Genomic DNA, 26848 nt, shown 5'->3' on the forward strand with positions numbered 1-26848 from the left:
CCAAGAATGCCTGGAAGAAATAAAGTAAAAAGTAAAATATATTATAAATGAAATGAAAGTGTGGGAGGAAAAAAATGGAGAATAATAAATAGCATAGAATAAGAGACAGAAAACCTTACCCAAGTCATGAACTCCTTGAAAAGCAGAATGGAACATGATAATATTCCGTATGATATGCTAATGACTCTATGAGACAACAAATTATATGAGAGCCAAGTCAAAAGGCTGGAAGAAAATTAAAGTATCCAAAACAACCCTCCTGGAAAAGGTCTGGACTAAGGAAAGATCATTAAAGAATCATCAGATTCCCTGAAAACCAAGATTAAACTGAAAACCAGGCCATCATATTTCAAGAAATCAATATAAGAAAACTGCCCGGATTTAGCAGATCCAAAAGACAAAGTGAAAATACAAAGAATCTGCTCATCATCTCCTGAAGGAAACTCTAAACTGAAAATACCTAGGAATGTCCCAGTCAAAATCTGGAGCTTTCAAGTCAAAAAGAGCTGTAAGCACAGGTCAGAATTCAAGTACCAGGGGACCACAGCCAGGATTGAACAAGACTATGCGACAAGTAATGTAAAGGAGAAGAAAATTACCAAAATACAATCTTCTAAAAGGGAAAAGTAAAAGGTTTACAATCAAGAATAATTTCATCGGCAAAAAGCATGATTTTTCAGAGGAAGAAATAAACTTTAATAGGAGACTTTCAAATGTTCTTGATGAAATAAATGATTAAAGCTGAGTAGAAACTTAGGCATCAAGAGAAACCTTGAAAAGGGGGGTGTATGTGTATACATATATACAATTAGAAAAGGCTAAACAATGAAGTGTTATTGTTCAGTTGTTTCAATCATGTCTAACTCTTCAAGACCCTGGCAGATACCAGCATAGTTTGGCATTTCCTCTCTAGTTCATTTTACAGATGAATAAACTGAGGCAACCAGGGGTAAGTGACTTGTCCAGGGTCTCATAACTATGGGTCTGAGGACGGATTTGAACTAAGGTCTTCCTGACTCCAGGCCCAGTGCTCTATCCACTGTGCCACTAGCTGCTTTTAAAACACCTAAATAATTATATTCTAATGAGAGAAGAGACAAGTGCCCCCTACTATCTTCAAGGGTCACAGAAGGGCGAGGTAAGACAGATAAATACAGGGCCTAAGTGTGGTTTTGTTCTGTTTGGTTTTAAGAAACGAAGAAAAGGGAAGGAAAAAGAAGCAGGCAGAAAAATCTGCTATCTCAAATAAATGGGGTGTATGAGGAAAATACATAAACATGAAAAAAATTTCATGCACTTTATTCTTATATGAACTGAGCAAGGAATGGTTGAACACACACATGGGGTTTGGTGTATGAATACATTAAATTCAACAAAATATGCAGGAACAGGCAAAGGAATTAGAGGAGCATTGAAGCGAGAGTGGCATCAGGAAGGGGGCAGTTACAAGCAAAATAAACTTCACCTTTAAAGGGTTGCTCATAAAAAAGAAGATGAAAAGAGAAAATCAAAGAAACAGATTAGGATCTGGCATTAGTGAAGAAGTAAGTAAAAAAGTAGGAAACACTTTGATTATAGGTCACTAATGTTGATCAGATTAATTAAATTAATTCTCTTTCTCCCCTTCTTTTCTCTTTGTAAAGAAAGTAGGGGACAAAGGAAGGAAAAAGTAAGTCATGAAGAGAAATACATAATTAACAGTCATAACAGGGAACATGAATGAAATAAGCTCATAAAAATGGAGCAGAATGGATTGGAATGAGAATCCTAAAATATGTTGTTTAAAAGCAGCACATCTGGAATGCAAAGGTTTAGACACTTAAAATGAAGAGCTGGAAAAGAATTTATTATGCTTTAGATGAATTCAAATCAACTGAATCGATTTTAATTTGTTTAGTAGACAATTTATTTTGATAAACTTGCTTGATAACAAAAATACAAGTGAAGAAAATTATGTTCATTTTATACAGCTTGTATTAACAATTTGTTTTGAAATTATTAATTGAAAAATGTTATAACCAATTAAAAAAACAATCCTTAATAAAGTTTGGGATAATATACAGACTTTGAGCACAAACTTTAAAATCTCTTGAGGTGATAACAACCATGAACTCTTTTGTGGGAATCCTACCCATGCAGACATTTTCTTCCTTCACATATTTTTTATCCTTCAAAACTTTCCAGAAGGACAGCTTCCTGTTTTAAACTGTTGCGGTATTTTTTCTTTTATCTCTATATACACATATACATATACATATATATATATGTGTGTGTGTGTGTATTTTGTATATTTATATTTTAATGGGGAAGGGGACAAACTTAGGTTCTGGAAAAAATTTGATAGTCATAAAAACTTATGACCAAAGAGTCTTTTTAACAAAGAAAAACAAATGCTACATGTGTTCTTCTGAGGAAGCCCACACCTTAAGATAAAACTGAGATAAAGCTTCTTGAAAGCTAAAGCACATTCACCACCTTTTTTCCAGGGCCTTTCTTCCAAACCATTAAGTGTAATGCTTAATACCAGGACTTCCATTTAACATAACATATTAAAGAATTTATTCACAGAATGTCAAATAGGGATATCAAACCTTTGGGCAAAAGAGTGAAAATCAATTAGGTGTTTTGGTCATCTAGAATGTAAGATAAGAGCTGTCCTTCAAAAACAAAACAGAAAGTGGAGTCAAAGAAAATGATAATAAACACATTAAAAACATAGAACATGGATTACCTTTGGAAAGAACCATACTGAAATAATTGTTTTTAATGAATTAAAGAGTTTAAATGTTTACAGATATTTAGGTGTGTTCAATAAAAACTTCCTATTGTTTAAAACTAATTAAACCTTGTGCAAATAAAACCTATAAATAGTTTTCAGCAGATTTTACAGTGACGCTCTTAGGTATGAAAAATGTACACAACTTTAAAAACAAAGTAACAGATGAAAGTTTGACAAATGATTGCACCATAAACAGTGTATTATATACAGTTTACAAGATATGGTTTTCTGCTATAAATTAATACTGTACTATATAGTACTTAACATAGTGACCTTATTAAAGGCAACTGCCAATAGTTGTCTATTTTTCACTTACAGGATTTATAGATTTCTTTATGTAAATGGTTTCATTTCCATGTTTGGACAAGAGTCCAAAGATTTGACTTCACATACTACTAGATGAAGTTGGGGTTGCTTTGCTCCTGGGTTTAATAGCCAGTGGGTCTGGCCAGTGGATGTTTCCAACTCAATGGTCATTCACACACTGGGTATTTTCCAAGATGATTGAAATTAGAGACGTTTTGATGGTTTAGGTAACAGATACTAAAAAAAAATCCTAAGACTTGTCATCTTACACATAATACCATTGTAAGTGAAGGACGTAAACAAGTGGGGAAATTCTTAGCAGCTGAGAAACTCTCTCTCCCCATGCCCATGATCCAGTTAAAATATTTTGTGAAACTATTTACAATAAGATTGATCTTTTGGAAGAAGAAAAGCTCTTAGTCATGTCATAAATTAATTTGAACCATACTTTGCTAATACTTTATTCAGTGGTATAACGGTTATATCCAAAGCTTCACTTCCAAGTGACCCATTTTATTTGAGGACCAGCAAAATCTCAATTGGCTTAACAACCCAGCAATCAGATGTCCAGAGAACATGTCCAGTAGTATTCTTACAATTGGATAGACATCATAATACTTGAGACACATTTTTTTCTCTTAGAATCTTTGCTAAGGTGATGTCACCTTAGAAATGAAAAAAAATTACTATATAACCTTTGAGGAACACTCCACAGATATGATAATCCAAGAATTCCCAAAACTAAAGTGAGCTGATGTACTGGGGTGTGTTTATTTTAACACTAAAACTTTTCTTAACAGTGGAGGTATATGAATGGTGAATAGGTACATCTGAAATATGCTAGAGTTTCTGTTTTCTTATCTGACAAGGGAGTCAAGTAATTCCATGTATACTTCAAAATACAATGTGGCTTCCTGGAAAACTGCCCTCTGCAACAATTATTTAGGCATGTAACTTCTGACAGGTATATTTGGCTTGCCATTTCACTGTAAAGAACAAAGACTTGACTCTACTGCCAAAAAATGCCCCGATCCACTACACAAACGGGAGAATATCTATAGCTTAATTTGGAGGGGGGAAATACATTGAGGGAAGTGAGAAAGAAAGGGAATTAGGCAAAGAGAGACACAACTATTTGTGGTTTAAGGTTTAGTTGAAGTGTCTCTTTTAGGAAGAAACTTAAGTTGTGGGTTTAGACAACCCTTAAAGTAAATGCACATTTTAAAATGTTAGCTTTTAGCAAACAAGGCATATAAAATAAACAGGTATTGCTCAGGTTTTTGATGAAGATGAATTAATAATGCTTAGAGGTGGAACAAATATAAATTCATTTTTTTATGGAAGAATGAAGTTAGTATTTGTAAATGACCAAAATACTGCTGTCTATATTCACGAGTGAGCTTTGCATTTATGTAGAGATGCTGCGCTTAAACCTAGGTCAATGCATTATAATGTCACAGATAAAGCAGGTAGAAAAAAGAATCTCTGTACAACAGACAGCTGTTGATAATTTAAATACTCAGACTTCCCAAATTGGGGTTTGAAGTGTGACATGATCTTGCCTTCTACCCTCATATACAAATAAATTAACCATACAAAGAATCCTTAGCTTAACTTAAAATTGCACCTAGAAAAGTATGGGATTATTTGTACCTATTACAAAAACCTGTTAAAATCAAGGGCTGCTACAAAGAATGAGGTAAACTGAAGACTCTCTCCACACTGCAGCCTTCAGAGAAATGGCTTTTTTCTATTGAGTTCTAGGTTAGCACACCACAGTGTTTTGCTAGCAAAGCATTCCAAGTTCTCTTCCAGGAACTGTGTAGGTATATATATGTATATAGACATATATACATACATATATATATATATATATATACACACATACATATATATACACACACACATACACATACACACACTGTATACTGCATCAGCAAAATATATATATATATTATATATTTATATAAATATAAGGAAGATTCCCCCCACCCCCAAAAGAACATATTTCTTAATGTTTTCTTCTTGAATTTTTTTTAAACACAGAGAATGGGGAATTTAAGGGTTTTTTTCAACACATATTTTAGCAAACACATTTTGATCTATTGGCTTCTTGGTGCAGTAATGCAACAGCAATTCATTTGGGGGCCAAAGGTTTATCTTATCACAAGGGAATTTTGTACACTTATATCTTAGGAAGTGAGGCCAGCCCCACTTGAACTTTTCTTGCAACCATCTGGTCCACCATTAGTTCATAAATACTTAAAAAAAATGAATCAGACAAAAACGGAACGGTACAGTCACTTAGGGCCATATGCTTTTCAATATAAAGCATTCTTCTTCACTAGGTTGCTATCACAGTGCAGACCTGACTGCCTGAATATGCTCAGGAGATTTAGTCAATGTTGTCTGTATTTGGTTATGGAAAAAGCTCTCCATTTTAATCCAAAGTGCATAGTGAGAACAAGTCAACACATTTCTCTTTTCAGTAACAGATAACTTCATCTAAGCATCCTCCTGAGAACAGGACTGCTCAGATGCCTTGCCTTTGTCCTCCCCACCCTCTATCTTTCCCACAAAAGAAGTCAAGCAGTTTAGACATTCATCAGCCAGGTAAACAAACTTTGCCAGCAAATAGAAGTCCCACTATTGTAAAGAAAATTGATAAGACAAATAGTACATATGAAGACCCAACTACTGTATTGTTGGGCAGTTTATAAGGTTGACCTCCAACTTCATTGATGTAAAATCCTATTGGAAATATTAGGGCAGCCATACAGAAAAGGATCACTGTAAAACAAACCAAAAAATTAAAAATTAGTGATATGGTTTGGTGATTTGAAAAACAATGATAATTTGCAAAAAGACATTTATGAAATTTGTTAAGTTTGATACAGAGGTGGGGAAATGAGCCAGGGATATCATTAACAACATCAATAGTAAATAAACATCCTGTTAAGAGACTGCTTATCATTATATTGATTTGAATATACCCAGTTCCTTGAACATAACTATAAGCAGTAAAAAAATTTATATATGGTAATTAACCTTTAACACAGTGCTATTCCTAACTCCAATGTCTAAACTGTAAAGGGTTTTTATTAATTTTCTAAGTATTCCTTTGTTCTACTGAGGATTCTATTCCCTGAGGGTCTTCCCTTCACAATTTGATTTTTTTTTTTTTTGATTAAAGGGCTCATTCTTTGAGTAACTACTTAAAGAAGTCTATTCATTCAATGGGTGTGTATCTCACTTAAAGTGAGAATGTGACTTAGCCTAAAAGGGCCAGAGTTTCCCATTGCATCATGGGCCTCCTGGGCCATCTCCAATCATCCTGATGAATATCAGGCCACTGGACTCAGATGGCACAGGAAAAGAAAGTGAGGTTGGTGACCTTGCACAGCCTCCCTCACTCAAATCAAAGTCAACTGCAAGTCATGTCATAATCTTGATGTCGTGGTCCTCTTCGAGAACGAAGGACAAACACAATGAGGGTTCTATTCCTGACTAATTCACTGGTTTAAGATACCAACTTAAAGTCCCTCTGAATGAATGCTCACTTATGGAGCATGGATCTGAAGACAAAGTACAATGTAAAAATTTGTTGTTAATTTATTACAACATTAAAAAGACTACCAGGATCTTTTAATACCACCTTTTAAATATCAATGTTCTTCTAGTGTTTTGTATGGTTGCAGGCATATGGTCAATATGAGCAGGCTGAAACATTACAAACCAGGAGTGATGAAGCGGAACAAAGGATGTCATCAAAGAACTGTATTAGCCAAAAAGAAGAAGATGATGATGATGGCGATAGGGGGACAGCTTGTGTGCTTTGCTGGCATATGTGCAATGCCAGCAGAACACAAGGAAGGTCCCAGCACACTGTGTGGAAGCTTTGTGGTGAATGTACAGGGTGAGAGTTGTATGGGATGGGCAAGCAGAGTGAGGTTGCAATATGCATCATTGGTGGGAATGAATACCTTTATGGATGACATTTCAGATCCACTTGTGTACACTGAATATTTCTTTTATTTGGATTTAAGCCAGATATCTTAAAGATAAAACCCTGCTAAATTCACTCAGACAAAAGTATCTGAATATATTTCACTACCCTGATGCAGAAAGTCGGAAGGACAGAGATTCACCATTGCCTACAGACCCTGGTAATTTAGCAACTATCTAGGAGATATCTGCATTGTCCAAATAGTTGATTTTTACCCTAAACAATGTTCTAAAGAAAATAAAATCCCTCTCAAATTCCTGGGCATAGTTCTATAAGGAAAAGTAGATTTTTAAAAGACATTCTTTTGCTTTGACTGTACAAGAACAACAAGAATATTGTCATGAAAAATGCTGGTCAAAACTCTACTATAAAGGCATTTTAAAAACTTCATATGACTGGCTCAACAGCTTTTAATATGCTTATAGAAAATGTTTTATAAAATTATGTCCCATTGTACTAGCTCATAGTTCCTGGGTAAAGAAATCACTTAAGCTTTCATGAAAGTATTCTGAGTATTTTAAAAGGAACTTTACCCCTGGTCAAATTTACTCATGGTCAAAGATTAATTCCATCCTTTGTAGTTTAGCTGGTTTGAGATACAGGAAATCACACTGTCTACAGTACAATGTAAAACAAAACATAGCTGTAGTCATTGCTTGTCAAGAGAAAGAAAAGTGTGGTGTAGCAGAAAGAGAGCTGGGTTTGTTGTTGGAGATCTGGATTTGAATATTAGATCTGATATGATACTACCTCTAGACCTCAGTTTCCTTATCTGTAAAAAAAAAGGGTTGGTTTTGATCTCTAATGTATCTTTTTGGCTCTAATGATTTCTAAGACTTGAAGCTTTCCATTACCATCACTGTAGCTTCTTTCAAGTTGTTTACTTTTTAGACTAAAGGTGTTACTTGACCAATGTGTTTTACTAAATCATTTTTTAAGTTAGCCAAATTACAGAATTTTAGTGTGACAGTCTGAATAAACACAAACAAACAAAAATGGGATATTTTCTGGATGTTAAAATAGTATCTTTTTAAGGATAAAATTCTAAGTAATAAACACTATAGCACTTTGGGCTGTTTCAGTGGCATGAGTTGATATTGTTTTATATTATAAAGAGACAAATACCATTTCATTCTGGAAAACTCACACTCATTGATATGTAACTGGAGTTAGATGACTTCAAATATTCACTAGGGATAAACATTTTTTCTAGGGAGTTTTAATGTTCTGTGCCACTTCATTATCTAGTTAACAGTAAATAATAATTTTAAATAGAGCTGCCAACCTCCACTTCCCAGCATATTTGACACAATTTGCTGATGGAGCTTAGGACCTAATATGATTTGACAGGAGGTCTGGAGCTATAATCTGAGCTTTCAATAATATATAATCTTGTTAAAACATAAGATAGAACTAATTCTTTTTAAAATGTCACTTTCTTAGTGTTGAAAAAATTGGTTGCTAATTATCTTAAATTTGTACTCAAAATCAAGTTAGTGGAAAAATACTTTGAAGAACTGTAGATTTTAAAGCTGCTAGTTCTAGCAACTGACATGTGAATAACACTCCTACCTCTTCCTGTCCCAAGTGTAAAATTAATATTCACTTTATAGTGGAGTAATCAGTGAACATGTTCACATTAAAATAATCTTTAATATTTTATATGAGCTGAATGTTTTCCAAACTGGCAGGAAAAGGCTTAATCATTTTTAAAGGAAGCAGATTCTTACTCAATCTGATGTTGGCTGACATCCAAAGACTTATAATTGCTACAATTCTTAGGCTTAAGATAAATTTTGAAAAAAAAAGATAAATTTTATATCTATATTTTTTAACAGGTTACAAGGAGCTATTAAGTTACTAGAGATTTTAAAATAATACTGTGATGATGATAATAAGTCTACTAATTTCTGAAGAGTCAGAACGAAAAATGGAAACAATCTACGGTGGTTTCACCATGCAGTATCTTCCAAATTTTCCCACAGAGGAATCCATAAAATTCGATCTGCTGTTCGATTTGCAAACCAATATGACTAATGTTTAAGAGATACTGGTGCCTAGGTAGAATGGATCAAGGTAATCTTCAAAGTTGGGACATAAACACTAGAGGGAGCCCATTCCTTCCTATTACGGCCACACTACAGTAGATGATCTCAGCTGGCTAAAACAGTAAGCTTGAGGCTTATTCTACTAAATCTCAAACCTTCTCTGCTGGAAGGGAAAGTACAAGAAACAAGTCAAGTTAATCATTGTTCATAGTTTTGACCACCTTCAGGTGATCTAAATGCCTATGCATTGGTTTCACTTTACTCAATTTATATCAATTACAGACATACATGTACAGAGGCAGATGAGACCTTATGTCAATATTTCAACAAAATCTAGGGACTAGGGACAAAAATTCTTCCATCTATGGCTAACATTTTCACTCATAAGGAATGAACTACAAATAAAAAATGTGATTGCCTTTGCAGCAATCCATAAACGCTCAGGTTCCCTTTTAAATCTCTCTTCCGTATACCCCAATTCATGCATTTTTCCTTTCTTTAAATTGCCTCAGGGCCCGCATCTAAGTAAATGAGGTGACTGTCTTCTCTATTGAGTTCTTCCTATTTTGAAGGTGAAAGAAACTACCAGTTTGTTCTTTAAGTAGTTTATAACAGGAATGGACAACTTTTTTCTCTGTCCACAGGAAAAAAAAACAAATGACAGAAAAAGAGAAACAGAAAAATGACAGGAAAAAGGCACACAAACTAATGCTGAAAGACATTCAGATCCCCACAGTGACTGACAGCTGTTCATGGAAAAACAATGCTATATTTTGGTCTTTTGGGATGCTGCCACTAATGACCTGTTGTCTTTTCAGAACTATAGAGGCAAATGAGGACACGAGTTCTTGATATTTTTATGGCAGGGCAGGTCATGTGAAGCTGGGGACAAACTGAGCCCAGGGGCTTGGGTGTCTCTATTCCGGCTTTATAATATTAAATGACTTTCATTCACTTGGAATTTGGGCTAGGTCAATGAACTAGAAGTTCCCTATAGCAAATCTATGAAGTAGCAGTTCCCTTTAGCATTATTATTACTTATCCCTACAAGTCATTGTATTTTCTACTGCTTTGATATCTCTCTAAAAAGTAATAGATATAGCAGAAGTAGCAGAATTACAGAATTGACTTTTCTTCTGCATTTTGAGGGTTAGCTCCAAGTTAAGCCTTTCTATGATTTATCATAATTAGGCTCAATTTTCTAAGCAACAAGAGGATATGCAGCACATAAACTCATTATACTCTTGAACAATGTTTAACAATGTGTAGAACAGCTGATATACATTTATTAAAAAAACAAACATAGATTCTTCCATGTATGATACCTCATAGCAGACATGCAAAAGCAAGAATGTTTATAAAAACAAACATAAATGTAATTTTGTATTTCTGAAACTTTTCCTTTTGATTTATTTTTGATATGGAAACACAAACTGCCTTCAGGACCAATGGCCACTATGAGTCAAAGACTGGACCAACTATGCCACAACACAAATGAGAAACAAATCCATCAAATAATTAAGATAGCAGTTTTTCCTCAAAAGTAATCAAGGGTTTTGAAATACTAATCTTAAGCGAAAACTGAATTAGGAGAGACAGTATCTTAGTTCCCTTTGTATACAGGACTTGTCATGCATAATTGGGAGCCCTCTGATGTCCACTGATGTTCAGAAGAGCTGACCATGTTTCTGTTTCTCTCCTGTTTTCTCGACAAGTTCAGCAAACAGATACTCACTTCCAGTGAATGCTATCCAACGAGCATATTTGGTAGCTTCTCTTCGCCAGTGGGAAGCCACCAGCAAGCCACATGTGACAGTCAATGAAATGATTCCCATGATGATGAAAAACAGCGTGGTGACCCATTCAGGGGGGAGCCGAGGAGGGATACACGTCCTGTCACGTCCATGGATCGTTTGACACTGCCGTACAAGGCCCACAGTGAGTGCTCCTAGAGAGAAGCGAAATGTGGGGAAGCGTTTAGGGGACTGTTGAGATTCTTTCTTCCTTCTCCCCCTAAAATAAACTGAATTGTCCCTAATTTATTAAGTCACTGGGTTAAAGCAACTCTGCTCCACAAAATAATATTTGGAGTTAGTAAACTCTAACCTTGAAAAACACTGGGAATGAGGTCAATCATTGAGGCCCTGCAAAGCTACAGGGGAGGTCTGTTTAACACATGTAACATAAACATACATATTAGCTAGAACTATTCTGTTCTTAGATAGAAAACCCACTGTATAGTACTTTTTTGGGTCACTGGAGACAACATTAGAAAAACTGCTGACAAAATTGAATATTTCGGAACTTTCCTAATCATTATATAATGAAAGTTCTACAAAGGACTAAACATTAGAAAAACCAGCTTGTCAAAGTTAAATGGACCGACATTAACATCAACTTTCCCACTAAACTCCTGCAAATATGCTGGAAGAGTCTGTTTCCCACTTAGTAAGTTCAGTAACTTTAAAACGTAATGAAAATACTATATCAATAATTTGAAACAGTCACTAACATGGCTTATCAGAAAATAACTATAGCACAAACAACCAAAGATACATGGAGAAAATATTTAAGTCTTATCAATGAGGGGTTGTTATAAAACAGTTTCCTTTTAAGCACTGAAAATTTTTTTAAAAAAAATAAAATAAATTAAATAGTTTCACACCAACACTCTGGATTCTCCTTATTCAACAAAGTTTTATTTAGTGCCCACAATATGCAAGATGCAGAAGGTGATACATAAATGAGATAACTTTAACATCAAGTAGTTTATACTCTAATATGCAAATAACAGGTGAATAAACTAAAACCCTAACTACAATACAAAACAGAATGTAAGTGTGTAGGAGAGGCACAAAGTGCTCAGTTGTAAGCAGCAACAAGGAAGAAAGTTTCACAGAGAAGGTAGCATTTGAACTGGGTTTTAAAATGTAGACAGACAACAAATTCCATTCTACATCCACAAAAAGAGGCAAAACTTTGGACACATTAATGGAAGGTAAGGAGGTCAGTTTGGCAACATCACAGAATGCACAGGAAAGAAAACAGCAGGAGATAAGGCAAGGCAGGCTGAAGCCAGAAAGTAAAGGGTCTTGATTATAAGAATAATGTTTGGACTACATTAAGGAGTCAGTAAGGATTTCTGACAAATTCTAATTAGATCTGTGTATTACTGAAAGTTAATATGGCAACAGTGCGAAGGAGGAGTAGAGAAGGAAGAGTTAGAAAAGAAGACTGATTAGAGGGATATTTCAATAGTTTAGGTGAGATGCGATGAGTGCTTTGGCTAGGTTGGTGGCAGTGGGAATGCAAAAGAGATGCTCTATGCTGGAGTTCATGGAAGCAAAATCAAAAGCAATTGACAACTATTTGGATATGGAGATTAAAGGAGGGAGAAGACAGTCAAAGATGACTCATTTTGAGTCTCAGGTGACTGAAGAATGACACTGCCATTAATAGAAAGAGAAACTAGATAGAACAGGTTTGAAGAAAAGATGCACATAGTTTATGAATGAGTGAAAATTTACTCAGAATCTCAGACTCAGAGGCTAGAGGGTCTGTATTCATTTGGAAAAAAAACAAAAAACTTCATTCACCACCAAGAACTGTGGGAGAAAGTGTTACTCCGATACAAAGAACAGCTGTAACAAAAGTTACCTAGAAGAAATGCCTGAGGATCTACCTAAAAATAACAGATTCCTGTACTTTTTGTCTGAGTTATTTTTTCACTGGAAATATTATTTTCTTCCAGAAAAAAACCCCTTGACCTAAGACCATGATTTTCGTTTGTCCTATTTACATTTTTACTCAATAGGATAAAGATAACTGCCACTAATAAGTGACTTCTTTAAAAACAAAATTTGTGCATTCAGTGCTTCTGATATGTGATGGGTTGGCTGTGAAGGAGGAGGCTGTGACAGTAGTCTGGGTATTTTAGCACCTTGGTTTTGCTAGTGAAGTATTTTTAGAAACAAGAATGAAATTGAGAGTAAATGAGTAAGAAGTAGGTTATAGTCTCAAACGGGGCTAGAATCTTGGAATTTTTTTTAAGTGCTAACTACATATGACCTTAGTTCTTTAATTACAATTATCAGAGAAGGTAGAGGAAAATTAAATTCAGACAAGCTATGTTTTCATCCTTTGTTACAGCACTAAAATAATCCTACACTTGGGTCTATATAATGATCTTTGCACAGAAGAAAGATATGAATATAAATGTAGCATTTTTTGTTGTTTTTATTTTTGAGCTAGGACTAGAGGGAAAGAATGTAAACAGACTTCCACACTAATAGTAGTATATGCCAAATAGGAATAAATAAGTTAAATTTTCTTGGCCTTCTAACACTAATCTTTAAGAGTTTTATGATAACTGAAACAAACTGGAAAACCAGAGGTAAAAAGACAGCAGTGCATATATAGCTGTCCTTCAGTTACTCCCCTGCCACTGCCCCCCTCAACGTTTTCTTAAAATGAAAACATTAAGGAAGGGCCTCCTACAAAACTGTTAACTTATGATGACAAAGCATTTTCTTGTACTTTTTGAAAATAAAGAAGGCATTCATGGTAGTACCCAAGAGCTTAGAACAGGAAGCTACTCCTGACTACTGAGCAAAGGAAGGCCTCAAACAAGTTAACCTCTGTAGTCACTGTTCCATATATGAAAGCACATTGTTCTATGATAGACTATGAAAAAAGACCGGAGAAAGGACCCTTACAAAGTATAATCTTAAAAAAAAGGATAATTTTTAAAAAAATCCCAAAACACAACACCCAAGTATAGTCTGATGAATTCTAATTATAGCCCTTTTGATTAACTAATCAAAAGAGCTTTATACTAAAAACGATGAGGGAGGGAGAAGTCTGTTTATGTATAACTTCCAAGTAAAATACTATAGAAAGCAGCCACAAAGAAAGAATAGTAACTGTAACACCCAGAAATCCATAGGAGAAAAGAAAAAAACTAAGAAAAGTTGGCAGCAAAATCCATGGCCTCAAAAGTCTATTCCAGAGTTTAGGTAAAAAATAATAGAAACTAGAAGTTCCAACACAAGAAGGTAGATTTGACTTAACAGTTTTCACTGAGCCTTGATGGGATGAAACCCAAGGGTAGGCCAGGGTTCTGCACACGTATACCTTATTCTGATGAAATTGGTAAAGGGAAATGGAGGTGAGATAGTACAGTATATTAAAGAAATAATGTAAAGAAATTCAGGAACCAGGGAAACTAAGGATGACAGAGATTACTTGAAGGTGAAAGGACAGTCAAACAAGTGATTTTGTCATTGGAATATATTCTCTATTACCTGGACAGAAAGAGCACTTTGAAATGGGAGAGGAGTTTGGGAAACAGATCACAAGCCTGACTTACAGGTACGATACAGTAGGGAAAGGAGTCTTCAGTTATTCATGTCTTCTGGAACTTTCTCTGTGCCCAAAGCAATGTTGCTAATAGCTCCTTGAATTACCTTAGTAATAATTTCATCTTTTAGAAAGTGGAAGCATCAATAAACTGAAATTCTATTTTGAGTCTTGTTCTTACTAACAGGTAAGAGCTGACTTGTGGAGTAGAAATGATATGAATTCTGGAGAAATGATCACTCCATCCTAGAATTTGAATAGAGAAGGTGAGAAAATCTTGGCATAGTCTGAAATGCATTTGGGATTCTGAGAAAGTAAATTTTAAAGATGTAGAGGAAAGATAGGTTGGACTCTATGAAGAGGAATGAGAGATGCTCAAGAACAACATTCTGAAGCCACAAAGGGAAACAATTTCAGTGGGGAGGAAAAATGGGATTTGTCTAAAGAGACTGAAGTTGATTTACTGGGAATTTACCAACCAAATCAGATTTTAAAAAGAAGCAAGGCCAGGTAATAGAATGAATGGAAAGAGTGTGATCTGGACCTGTAAAAATAGTGTTAAGAATGTTAAATAAGATAGTAAAAGAAAAGTGTGGGCAACAGAAACAGCTTTTTCTTAAGAAAAAGTGATACTGGGAGAAAAAGGAGGATCAAAGAAAGAATAAGGACTTTGGGGTGGATGGGACAATAGCGGATAAGACAGAGGAGGCAGAATTGTTCGGTATTTATTTTGTTTCTGTATTCTCTGCAAGGAATAACTTTACAATGAAAATGATAGGACAAAAACAACTAGCAAAAGTTGATACCCAAGCAAGGTGATAAGAAAACACCTAGTTCCCTCCCACTGATGGATTCAAGCTATGTGGCCCAGATGAACTACATCCTTGACTCCTGAAAGGACAAGAAGATGTAATGCTAAGCTACTAATAAGGGATATTTACAAGGTCGGAGAAAACAGAAGAGATACCACAAGAGTGTCTTAATTTTCAGAAAAGAGAAGTGAACAATCTGAAACTACAGGCTAGTGAAGTTGATTCCTGGAAAAAACATATAATGGATTTTTAAAGAGATAGTTAGGGAACATCTACATCAGAGGTTTCCAAACTTATTTGATCTGCCGCCCCCTTTTAAAAAAAATTACTCAGTGCCCCCCTGGAAATCCACTTTCTTGAACCCTTTAATGGTTTTTAAAAAACATATTACTTCAAAAACATATCAAATATATTTTTTAAAAAAAATAAAGCATCTCAAATTTAGTAATTTATTGTAAATTTGTGGGACTTTCCTACATTGAAATTTTGATGACACAATATTGCATCATGTAACTGTATAGTATCATACTGTAAACAAGTCATTATGCACACATATTCCTGCTGATGCATGATGGACTTCCTGACAATATGCAACATGCTCGCCTGCCAACACTTGCTCATTAAGACCTGTTGGTGGACCTGACCACTGATTGGTTATAACTTGCATTTTGTGTGTTTATTTGGAAAATAATGTAATCACTATGATTTTAACTCTGTTATACAACAGATGAAACATGTACGAATGGTTTTTCAAAATTTTCTTCTCTTTTTTCCTTATGCTTCCAACGTCCCCTTATTTTTATTCAATGACCCCCAAATTATACCCAAGGCACCCCTAGGGGAAGGTATTGTCACTTTGGGAACCTATGACTGAGAAGTGGTGAATACAAAGGGCCAGCACAGTTTCATCAAGAATAGGTCACAATAATCTCATTTCCTTTTCTTTTCGACAAGATTTTTGTACTAGTAGATAACCAAGATGTTAGCAAGGCTTTTGCTAAAGTTATCTCATACAATTCTTGTGAAGAAGATGAAGAGATATGAAGAATCATACGATGAGATGGATTGAGTAGTGGTTGGATGTAAGGACTCAAAGAGCAGTTGTTAATGGTTCAGTGTAAACGTGGCAAGAGATTTCCAGTGGAGTACCCCAGGGATCTATGTCTTAACACTTTTATCAATAACTGAGATAAAGGCAGAGATGATATTCTTATCAAATTTACAGATGACACAAAGTTGGAAGAGTTAGCCACTACACTGGATGACAGAGTCAGGATCAAAAGACGATAGGCTAGAGCACTGGGCTAAAATTCAATAAGGATAAATGCAAAATCTCACAGAGATAAAAAAAAAAATTCACAAACGTAAGATGAGAAAGGCACAGCAAGCAGCTGTTTTTGAATAGATGTAGAAATTTTAGTGGGTTCCAAGTTCAATTTGAGTCAAAAGTATGATATGGTAGCCAACCATGTGTAGTATTAAGCAAGACTATGCAATTTTGTGTTATATTAAGAGAGACATAGTTTCCAGGAATAGAGAGGTGATAATTCCACCATACTCTGCCCTTGTCAGACATCATCTGGAGTAATGTGTTCAGTTATGGTTCCATAGTTTAAAGATTTGATAAGCTAGGGAGTATCCAGTCCACAGAGGGCAATAAGAATAGTGAGGGCCTTGAATATATATTATGAGTACTGCTTGAAGAAACTGTGCATGCTTGGTTTGGAGAATTTAACGTGACAGAAAAAAGCTTCCATCTGTAATTGCCCACTGATATAACTTTCCTAAATTACATTTTGAAGATTTCTCCATAAAGTTAACTCATCCTATATCTCATAACTCAAAAATACTTGCTCTTCTTAAAAATATTTCTGAATGTATAGAGGGTAGCTTAAAAGTATACACAATACTGCTCCTTTTCCCCAATGCAGGGCATGTTATTGCTCTAGCTTAATTTATTCTTCTACGTGTATGGTTAAAGTCTTTGAAGACTGACTTACTTTGTCTTCCTTTTTTGGCTGGAACTCAATCTACTACAAAACACTAAGTATACACTTAGAAAAAAGCTTCCACAAAGTAAAAGAATCTTAACAGATGTTTGTCTCTAATGGAACGGCAGTGCCTCTGTGTACTGAATCCGATTACCAAAGGTAAAGATAAAACATTCAACACCTGCATTTTGAAGAAAAGGGACCTAATGCAAATTAGTAACAAGAAAATATAAAGTATCTAGTAAAATGAATCTCTAAGTATTTATTGTTTACTATACACTGTTACATGAATCAGAGTTATGACAATTAGTCACATCTACCAATTTCAATAAAAAAGAATCTCTTAAGACACATTATATGTCTGGTGAAAGCAAAGAGTTAACATTATCATTTTATTTCATGGGTATTGCCCTAGAACAACTCAATTTGTAACTTGGGATCATAGAGCTGGATGAGATCTTAAAGATAACTCAGTTTAAGTTCCTCATTTTACAGGTTAGGAAACCGAAGGCCAAAGATGTGAAGGGCAAAGTTGGGAAAAGGTCAAACTTCTATTATGGTGTTCTTTTCACTACGCACTATTATTTCCTTGGGACATAATAAATTACAGTCCCATGAATTGTTCTATAAATTATATCATATACACAGGTTTTTAACGTACATTACAAACAGTAGATATTCTATTTCTTTTGTATCCTCCCCAACCTCTAATAGTCTACATCACAGTACTAGGCATATGAGAAGCATTTAACAAATTCTTGATGAACCAAAGTGAATGGAAAACAAGATAAATTTAAAATCACACTTCATTAAAAGGGCTCTCCCATAGAACATGCGTTATTCTATGTGGTTCTCTGCAGCACACTAATTAAATACACATTCAGGTATTCACTAATGTTACATCCAACAAGCTTTAGCTGCCAACTTGAAGCAGTCTACAATTACAAATCTCTTTCAACCTGATCTGTCTGTATCCTGTAGTTGTGTCCTAGGTAACCAACCCTACCCAAAGAAAAGAACTGTATGTAGTAAAAGGAAACCAAACCCTAGAGCACCACCCCTTTCTTCCTCCCTTCTCTTGGAATCTCACCTGCATGATATAATATGCAAAAGAAAAAACAAGTAGTGATTCTAGGCATGGATTCCTACCTATGGCCTCTTCATTAGGATAGCATTATGATACATACTGTGTGGGGTCATGAGACACAGTTTAAACTGTCATACAAGAAACCTGTATATATTCCACACTTAAAATAATTAGTAGCCATGTCATGTCATCTCATACAAAAATTGAGCAACAGCCTAGAGATTTAGAAAGTAAAAAAAAAATTACCTTCAAGAAAGGCACAAATTACAAAATTGTTAAGTGCGCACTTCAGAATCATGTGCAATAATTGTTTTCAAGTCTGACCATGGAACCAACTCTCCCTTACAAAGACAACCTTTTGCAAAATTAAGAAACAAGTTTAATCTTATCTTTGTTAACTTTTCACCTACCCATTTTGTAGCCAGCTTTTAACCTGTGGTTCTTCTTCCTCGCCATCCGCCTTCCCCCTGTGCCCAATTCTCTTATGCTATCCAGGGTTCTCTGGCCCACTCTCTTCATGCTCTCCAACCCTCTCTCTCAATCCAAAACTACTCTCAGGTATCTGTCTGTTCAAGTGGAAAGGCTCATTAATTCTTAAGGTACTGGTGACTGATAATGGCATAACGTGTTGTCTTTCCCACAAAGTATACGAATTTAATCAAGGGATATTGCTTCAACATGAAGCAAAGGTGGCACTTAAGACAACTATGACAGTTTAACTGGGAGATATCTTTGAGCAAGGGCACCTTCTTCAGAGAGATCCTTGAATCACTGCTGTTGTTGTTGTGTATGTCCTTCATTCTTGAAGAGGACCACGACATGACTTGCAGTTGACATTAATTTGAATGAGGGAGGGCTGTGGAAGGTCACCAGCCTCACTTTCTTCTCCTGAGCCATTTGGGTCCAGTGGCCTGATATTCATTAGGACAACTGGAGATGATCCAAGATGCAGTGTGAGATCCTGGCCCTTTCAGGCTAAGATCTTATCACATACTACTCACTTTGAGTGAGATATACCCAATAAATGAATTGGTTTCTTTAAGTTACTCAAGGGATGGCCCCTTTAATAATAATAATAAAAAAATCAAGAACTTTGGCATCCAACCAACTCCTCCCATTTGAAAGGCTTTCCCTATCTGATTAGGGGTGCAGACAAGGGATTAAGATGGCAGGAACAGAATGAAAAAGATAAATCCACTGATAGTTTAGAAACTTCATTTATTGACACTAGATTTTAGAAAATTTCACCAGCACTGCTAGTACAGGGAAATTGACTAGTTAAGTTTTCTCTCTTACAACTTCTTGATTAACCTAAGGTAGGAAGACAGCATGGTGTTAAGGGGTTCCCTATATTTGTCTTCTTGAACTGCCATATTTTCCAGACACACTGAACCTAGAGTAGTGTAGGTAGCCCTGATTGTGTCAAGGATGTAACACTGCCCTCCCACAGCAGACATAATTTCCTGTTTGTTTCCCGTTGGGAAACTGTGTGTCTTTGGGAATTAAGACAGGTGTCAATCAGTCTGCACCACACTGAGAAATTGTTCTGTATAGCTGAGACCCCTATAGATAAGCTGACCATCCTATCTTAATGATCTAGCAGTTCCCAAGGGAAAAGAATGCTGCTTTTGCCATCACCTTTCTCATCCCCTTTGGGAAGGGATTAATCCTTTTCCCCTTTCCTACTACCTCCCCTTTTCTCTTTAACTTAAATATGCAAGGCTTTCCCTGCACTGCTGGGCTCTTGGTATAAGGAGTTCCCACTTGCATGTGCCTTTCTCTTGTAATAAATCCAGCTGCAATGCATATCCCACGGACTTGTGATATTATTTTTGGTTAACAACAGCAAAATGAAAAGACCTAGCCTGGACACTAGATGAATTTGGTTCAAGGCCTGTCTCTGACACATTTTGGCTGTATAACTCTGGATTACTACTCAGTGCTAGGTAACTCTCAAAGACCGTATAAACCAAAAAAAAAAAAGCAATGGCAGAGGGAGAACTCCAACGGTATGGGGAGTTTCCTCACCTCTGAGTTCTCTATGCCAATGATATCATAGATCTAGTTCCTAACCACATTCTGAGGTACAGCTACTACTTTGTTGCCTGTCTGATCGCTCCTCAGTCTCCTCTGTATATTATATCCCCTAACAGTGGGTGCTCTCTAAGACTCTGTTCAAGGACCTCTTCTTTTCTCTTGCTACATACTCTTCTCTTGGTAACTTCATCACCTACTAAGAGCATAACTATCACCTCTATGCAGATGATTTTACAAAGCCATATGGCCAACTCTAGTCTCTCCGTTGAGCTTTATTATCTTATCACCAATGACCTACTGGACATTTGAAACTGCATGCTCTTGAGACCTCTCAAACTCATTATACCCAAAACTAAACTCATCCTTCCCCTTAAGCCCTATCTTCCTCCAAACTTCCCTATTTCTTTTGAAGGCACCATCATCCCTCTACCCTGTCAGGTTCATAATCTGGGTATTTATCCTCTATTTCTCCCTCTTCCTCGCTCCACAAATCTAATGTTTCCAAATTCTGCCATTCTACCCCCTCATTTCTCTCATCAGACTCATTCTCTCCACTCACACAGCTACTATCTTAGCTCATACCCTCTTCACCTCTCTAAATTATTGCAATAGCCTTCTACTTGGTCTCCCTGGTTCAAGTCTCTTACCAATCCAGTCCATCATATTCATCACCGAGAAAGTGATTTTCCTTAAGGACAGACTTTAACCATGTCACTTTCCTACTCAAATACAACACTTCATGACAGCTTTAGGATAAAATATCTCTTAAGATTTTAAAGGCAACCCAGCCTCAACCTTTCTTTCTAACCTCATCAAATACTATTTCTTCTCCAGCCTTACTACTTCTAACTCTCTGTTCCTAACACACAACTCATCATCTCCCATCTCTGTGCCTTTGTACTACCCCTTTCACTTCTGCCTCAGAGTCCTTCTGTTCCTTCAAGACTCAGCTAAAGCATGAACTTCTACATGATGTTTCTTGTCAATTAGTCAAAAAAATATTTATTAAGCACTCACTATGTGCCAGACACTGTGCTAAATGCTGGGGACATAAAAATACAATAAAACATAGATATGCTCATTTGTGGTTTTCTAAGTCAATGTGCAGGTAATCTCTTTTTATTTGAGTTTAACACTTCTGCATTGCAGACTAAATCATCAACATGAGAAATCTAAAAAGCCTAAGAAACTGCCATAACCAATAAATCCTTGATTTTCGCATCAGATTGAGATGGCAGTCAAAGACACTACCAGTTTATTATACAAACTAATGTTTAAAACACTACAGGCTCAAAATCAACATGTGGCATGAATATTAAAGGTCAATCATAAAAAAATTAGAAAGTAATCAGACTAGATAGTTTTCATAGCAATGGTTAGGGGACAAATTCTTAGGCAAAAATAGAGGCAATCACAAAATATACAATAAATAATTTCAATTACAGGAAATTGAAATGTTTTTGCATAAAATAATTAAGGCAACTAGCATAACAAGGGAAAAGGTCCTGTACGGGGAAAAAAAAAAATCTTTGCACCAAATATTTCTGATAAAGTGCTGATATCCAAGATGTATATAAGTGCAAAAGTAATTCCCTAATACAAAAGCCAAGAATACAAAATGTTTCCAAACTAAGTACTGAAAACTATTAATTATATGAAAGAATACTCATAATCACTAAAAGTGATAGAGATGCAATTCAAAACCAGCCCAAAGTTTTACTTTACATCCAGGAAGGGTTGTGGAGAGAAATACAACACAGAGTTAGTGGATCTGTGAACTGATTCAACCATTCTGGAAAGCAATTTGGAATCATACAAATAAAGTAACTAAAATGTTCACAGTTTTTGATCCAGGGATCTCACTACTAGACATGTACTCCAAGGAAATAAGTCTTAAAAAGAGAGATCTCATTTATACAAAAATTTTGACTGCAGCACTATTTTTATAGTAGGAAATAACTGGAAGTGAAATTAATGTCCAACACTGTAGCATGGTTAAGCAAGTTATAGTATATGAATGTAATGAGATATTACTGAATATAGATAATGGTAAATTTGAAGAAACATAGGACTTTCCTTCCAGGCCTTGTTTTTTATAATGAATAGCCAGGGGAAGAAGGTGTAAGGGAAGTATATTGGGAAATGTAAGTAACATTAAAAAAAACAACAAAGATATCAATAAAAACGTAAAAAAGAAAAAACCGCTATGGAGGAGTATGACAGAAGACAATAAAACAGCAACAAAACATAAAGAGTGAAAAGCAGCAAAAACAAAACAATTTTTTGATATGTAACTTTTAAAATTTAGTATTTCCTCTTAATTATATGTAAAAACAATTTTTATCATTTGTTTAAAAAAATTTTGTTGAATTCCAAATTCTCTCCCTCTCCCTGAGAAAGCAAGCAATTCAATAAAGGTTATGCATGTGTAGTCATGCAAAAAAATTCTCATGTTAGTCATGTCATGAAACAAAACATGGACAAAAAACCCCAAGAAAAATAAATAAAGAAAAAGTATGCTTTGATCTGCATCAATTCCATCTCTGGAAATGGACAGCATTTTTTATCACAAGCCCCTCAGAACTGTCTTAGATCACTGTGCTGCTGAGAAGAGCTAAGTCATGCGCTGCTAATCATCTAACAATGTTGTTGTTACTTTGTACAACGTTCTCCTGGTTCTGTTCACTTCACTTTGCATCAGTTCATGTAAGTCCAGCTTTTCTGAGAACATCCTGCATATCATTTCTTACAGTATAACAGTATTTCATCATGATCATACGGAACTTATTCAGCCATTCCCCGGATGATGGACATACCCTCATTTCCAATTCTTTGCCACCACTAAAAGAACTGCTATAAGTATTTTTGTACACATAGGTTCTTTCCCTTTTTGCTTTTTATCTCCTTTGGGATACAGACCTAGTAGGGATATTGCTGGGTCAAAGGGTATGTACAGTTTTATAACCCTTGAGATGTAGTTCCAAATTGCTCTGCAGAATGGTTGAATCAGTATACAATTGTACCAACAGTGCATTAGTGTCTCAAGTTTTCCAAATCCTCTCTAGCATTTGTTTTTTTCCCTTTCTAACATATTAACCAATCTAATAGGTGTGGGGCAGTAGCCCAGGGTTGTTCTGCATTTCTCTAACAATGATGGTATTTTTTTCATGTGACTATATAAAGGTTTGATTACTTTGTCTGAAAACTGCCTGTTCATATCCTTTGAATATTTATCAATTGAAAAATGGCTCTTATTTCTACAAATTTGATTCCTCTACATATGTGAGAAATGAAATCTTTATTGGAGAAACCTGTAAAAAATTTTTCAGTTATGATTACTATGTATTTCCCTCCATCCTATTTCTTCTCTGTTTGTCCTACTGTCTCTTCTTTCACCCTGTCCTTTCTCAAAAGTGTTTTGCTTCTGACTTTTACTTCTCCCAACTGGCCCTCTCTTCTATCAGCACCACTGTTCACCTCCCCTTTCTCTTATGCTCTTCCCTTCCTAATTTCCTGTATGATTAAGATAGATTTCTAAACCCAACTTATGTATATTATTACCTCTTTTGAGCTAATTCCAGTGAAAGTAAGCTTCAAGTGCCCCCTTCCACCCTCCTATTCCCCTCCACTGTAAAAGCTCTTTTGTGCCTTTTATGTCGGATAATTTACCCAATTCTACCTCTCCCTTTTAATCTTCTCCCACTTTTCTCTCTCCTTAATTATATTTTTTTTAGAGAATTCCATCATATTCAACCTACACCCATGCCCTGTCTATGTACATTGCTCTGTAGTCCTACGTAGGACTAACTGTCCTAATAATGAAAAAGTGTCTAGGAGTTAAAAGTATCATTTTTCCCATGCAGGAATAGAAATAGTTTAACCTTATTGAATCCCTTATGATATCTTTTTCCTGTTTTTTTTAAAATTCTTTATTCTGTATTTGAAAATCAAAATTTTTATTCACCTCTAGCCTTTCCATCAGGAATGCTTGATAGTCCTCTATTTTTCCCCCTGAAGGATTATACTTGGTTTGGTTGAGTAAGTCATTCTTGGTTATAATCCTTGCTCTTTTCTCTTCCGAAATGTCATATTCCAAGACCTCCAATCCTTTAAGGTAGAAACTGCTAACTCTTGTGTTATCCTGTCTGTGGTTCCATAACATTTAAATTGTTTCCTTTTGGCTCCTTGCAATATTTTCTCCTTGAACTGGGAACTCTGAAATTTGGCTTCAATATTCTTGGGAGTTTTCATTTTGGAATTTCTTTCAGGTTGTAAGTGGTGGTTTCTTTCTTTCCATTTTTATTTTATCCCTTGATTTTAGGATATCAGGGCAGCTTTCTTTGATAATTTCTTGAAAGATGGTGTCTAAGCTCTTTTTGTGTCTCTTTTACCATTTGGCATATTCTGTTTTTAAGGTGTTATTTTCTTCAGTAATTTTTGTGCCTCCTTTACCAAACTGTTGACTTTTTTCCCATCATTTCTTGCATCACTCTCATTTCTCTTCCCAATTTTTCTTGTACCTCTCTTATTTGAACTCTTACATGGCCTGAGACCAATTCATATTTTTCTCTGCGGGTTTGGATGTAGCAATTTTGATGTTATCTTCTGAATCTGTATTTTGATCTTCTCTGTCACCTTTTCAGTAACTTTCTATAGTCAGGATCTTTTTCGGCTGTTTGCTTATTTTCCAAGCCTATTTCTTTATGCTCATTTTCCTAGTCTATTTCTTTACTTTTAACTGTCCTAAAGTGGGGCTCTGCTTCTGGAGTGGAGGGGGCACTGTCCCAAGCTTTTTGTACTGCTGTTTTCAGAGATTATTCTGGGGAACTGTATGTTTTCAGTTCTTCCAAGGTGGTATGACCTATGGAGAGATATGTCTAGTATTCTCCTGGTCTGTACTCTGGTCTTGTGAGCAACCACAAGCATTCTTTTGTGGCCTGGAATTGGGACCAGGGTCCCAGGTGCCCGGTAACCACAGCAAACTCTAGTGTGCTAGTGCTCCTCCCCTGCCCTAGGAGTGAGACCCAGGATTGTAACTCAGATCCAAGTATGAGCAATGCAACAGAGTCTTACCCCTGGTGCCAGAAAAGGGGGCCTTGTAATCTTCTTCTGATCAGTTGTCTGACCCCTTGACCATCTGTGGGCTTAGAGATCCGAAACTGCTACTGTCATCACTGTTTCAGCTTCCCCCAAGGCCTACTGCTGGTTTACTGGGGCCTGGTCTGTGTTGGACTGTGTTCCACTCTCACCCTGGTGCAACAGACTTTTTTTGCCGACTTTCCAAGTTGTCTTGGGCTGAAAATTAATTTCATCCCATCCTTTTGTGGGTTCTGCCACTACGGAATTTATTTTGAGGCATTAAAGTTCTTCAGAGGAGTTTTTGGGAGAGTGCCTGCCAGTTCCTGTCTTTTCTCCTCTATCTTGGCTTTGCCCCTCCAAACAAAAAACAACTACAAAAAGCTTGGTGTGACACACAAGTGGGCCATTTGTAAACAAAACAGGAAGGTTTTTAATACCTTTAATAATACTTTTAATAATAAAATACCACAAATTTCAAAAGGTGTCTATCATGATCTATTTTTATCATTAGTGAGAGAAAATGCCACATTTTGGAATGAGACACTACAATGCCCACTTTGTTACATGAAGACACAGAAATGGTACTTAAGAAGATGAAGTCAGAAAATAATCATGAATGAAGCTAATATCTCTGAAAAGGTGATTTAGAGTTACACCAGTAACTACTGAATCGTATGCCTACTTTCTCATCTTCAATGTTATGAAAATGTTCTACACAGATAACTAGGTTATCCTTGGTGAAAATATAAGGACAGGCAAACTTTTATATATAATTCCCTACAGGAGACTATATTCTATAGTCACAAAATTGGCTCAAGACTGCAAAGAATACAAGATCTTGCTGCATTTATTAACTACACCTCCCTGTGCCAAAAAACCCCAAACAAATGATCTCAAAACTGGCAATTTTGATGGTCTTTTCTCAGTTCTCCTCCTTGATCTTTCCACTGACAATTAATTCCCTTAGATACACCACTATTTCTGGGTTTTCATGACACTATTCTCTGTTGGTTTTCCTGCCCATCTGATGTTTCCTTTGTTGGCTTATCATCCACATTATGTCCTCTAACTGTGGGTGTTCCTTAAGGCTCTGTCCTTGTAATGGTAATTTAAAAATGAGAAGATCTTTCTCATTCATTAATAGGCCCATATGATGTGCCTGGGTCACATGGAACCTGTAGTGGGAAGAGTTTGATGAATGGGTGGAACAGGAAGGGTGGAATATGAAGAGGCAGAGCTAGAGCAAAATTGAGGGAAAATTTGGTGACAGCAGTCAGAGCTAGGCAAGCAGGCTGCTGGCTAGTGTGAGTGAAAGGGTTTGTTTGTGATTTCTGTTTAAGGGGGC

At 35.9% G+C, this 26848-nt stretch overlaps 1 protein-coding gene across 1 annotated transcript in view; it reads right to left on the reverse strand.

Annotated features, from left to right (window-relative positions):
• Positions 1-1882: 1882 nt before the first annotated feature.
• MOSMO (modulator of smoothened) overlaps positions 1883-26848 on the reverse strand; it is an 83200-nt gene continuing 58234 nt past the window's right edge. Inside the window, exons 2-3 of the mRNA XM_072597895.1 lie at positions 10875-11087; positions 1883-5875 (exon numbers count right to left, since the gene is read on the reverse strand). Of these exons, the coding sequence (XP_072453996.1) occupies positions 5691-5875; positions 10875-11087 (398 nt within the window). The 3' untranslated portion in view covers positions 1883-5690. The remainder of the gene's footprint in view (positions 5876-10874; positions 11088-26848) is intronic.

This window comes from Notamacropus eugenii, chromosome 3, assembly GCF_028372415.1.
Source record: "Notamacropus eugenii isolate mMacEug1 chromosome 3, mMacEug1.pri_v2, whole genome shotgun sequence".
Lineage (NCBI taxonomy): Eukaryota > Metazoa > Chordata > Mammalia > Diprotodontia > Macropodidae > Notamacropus > Notamacropus eugenii.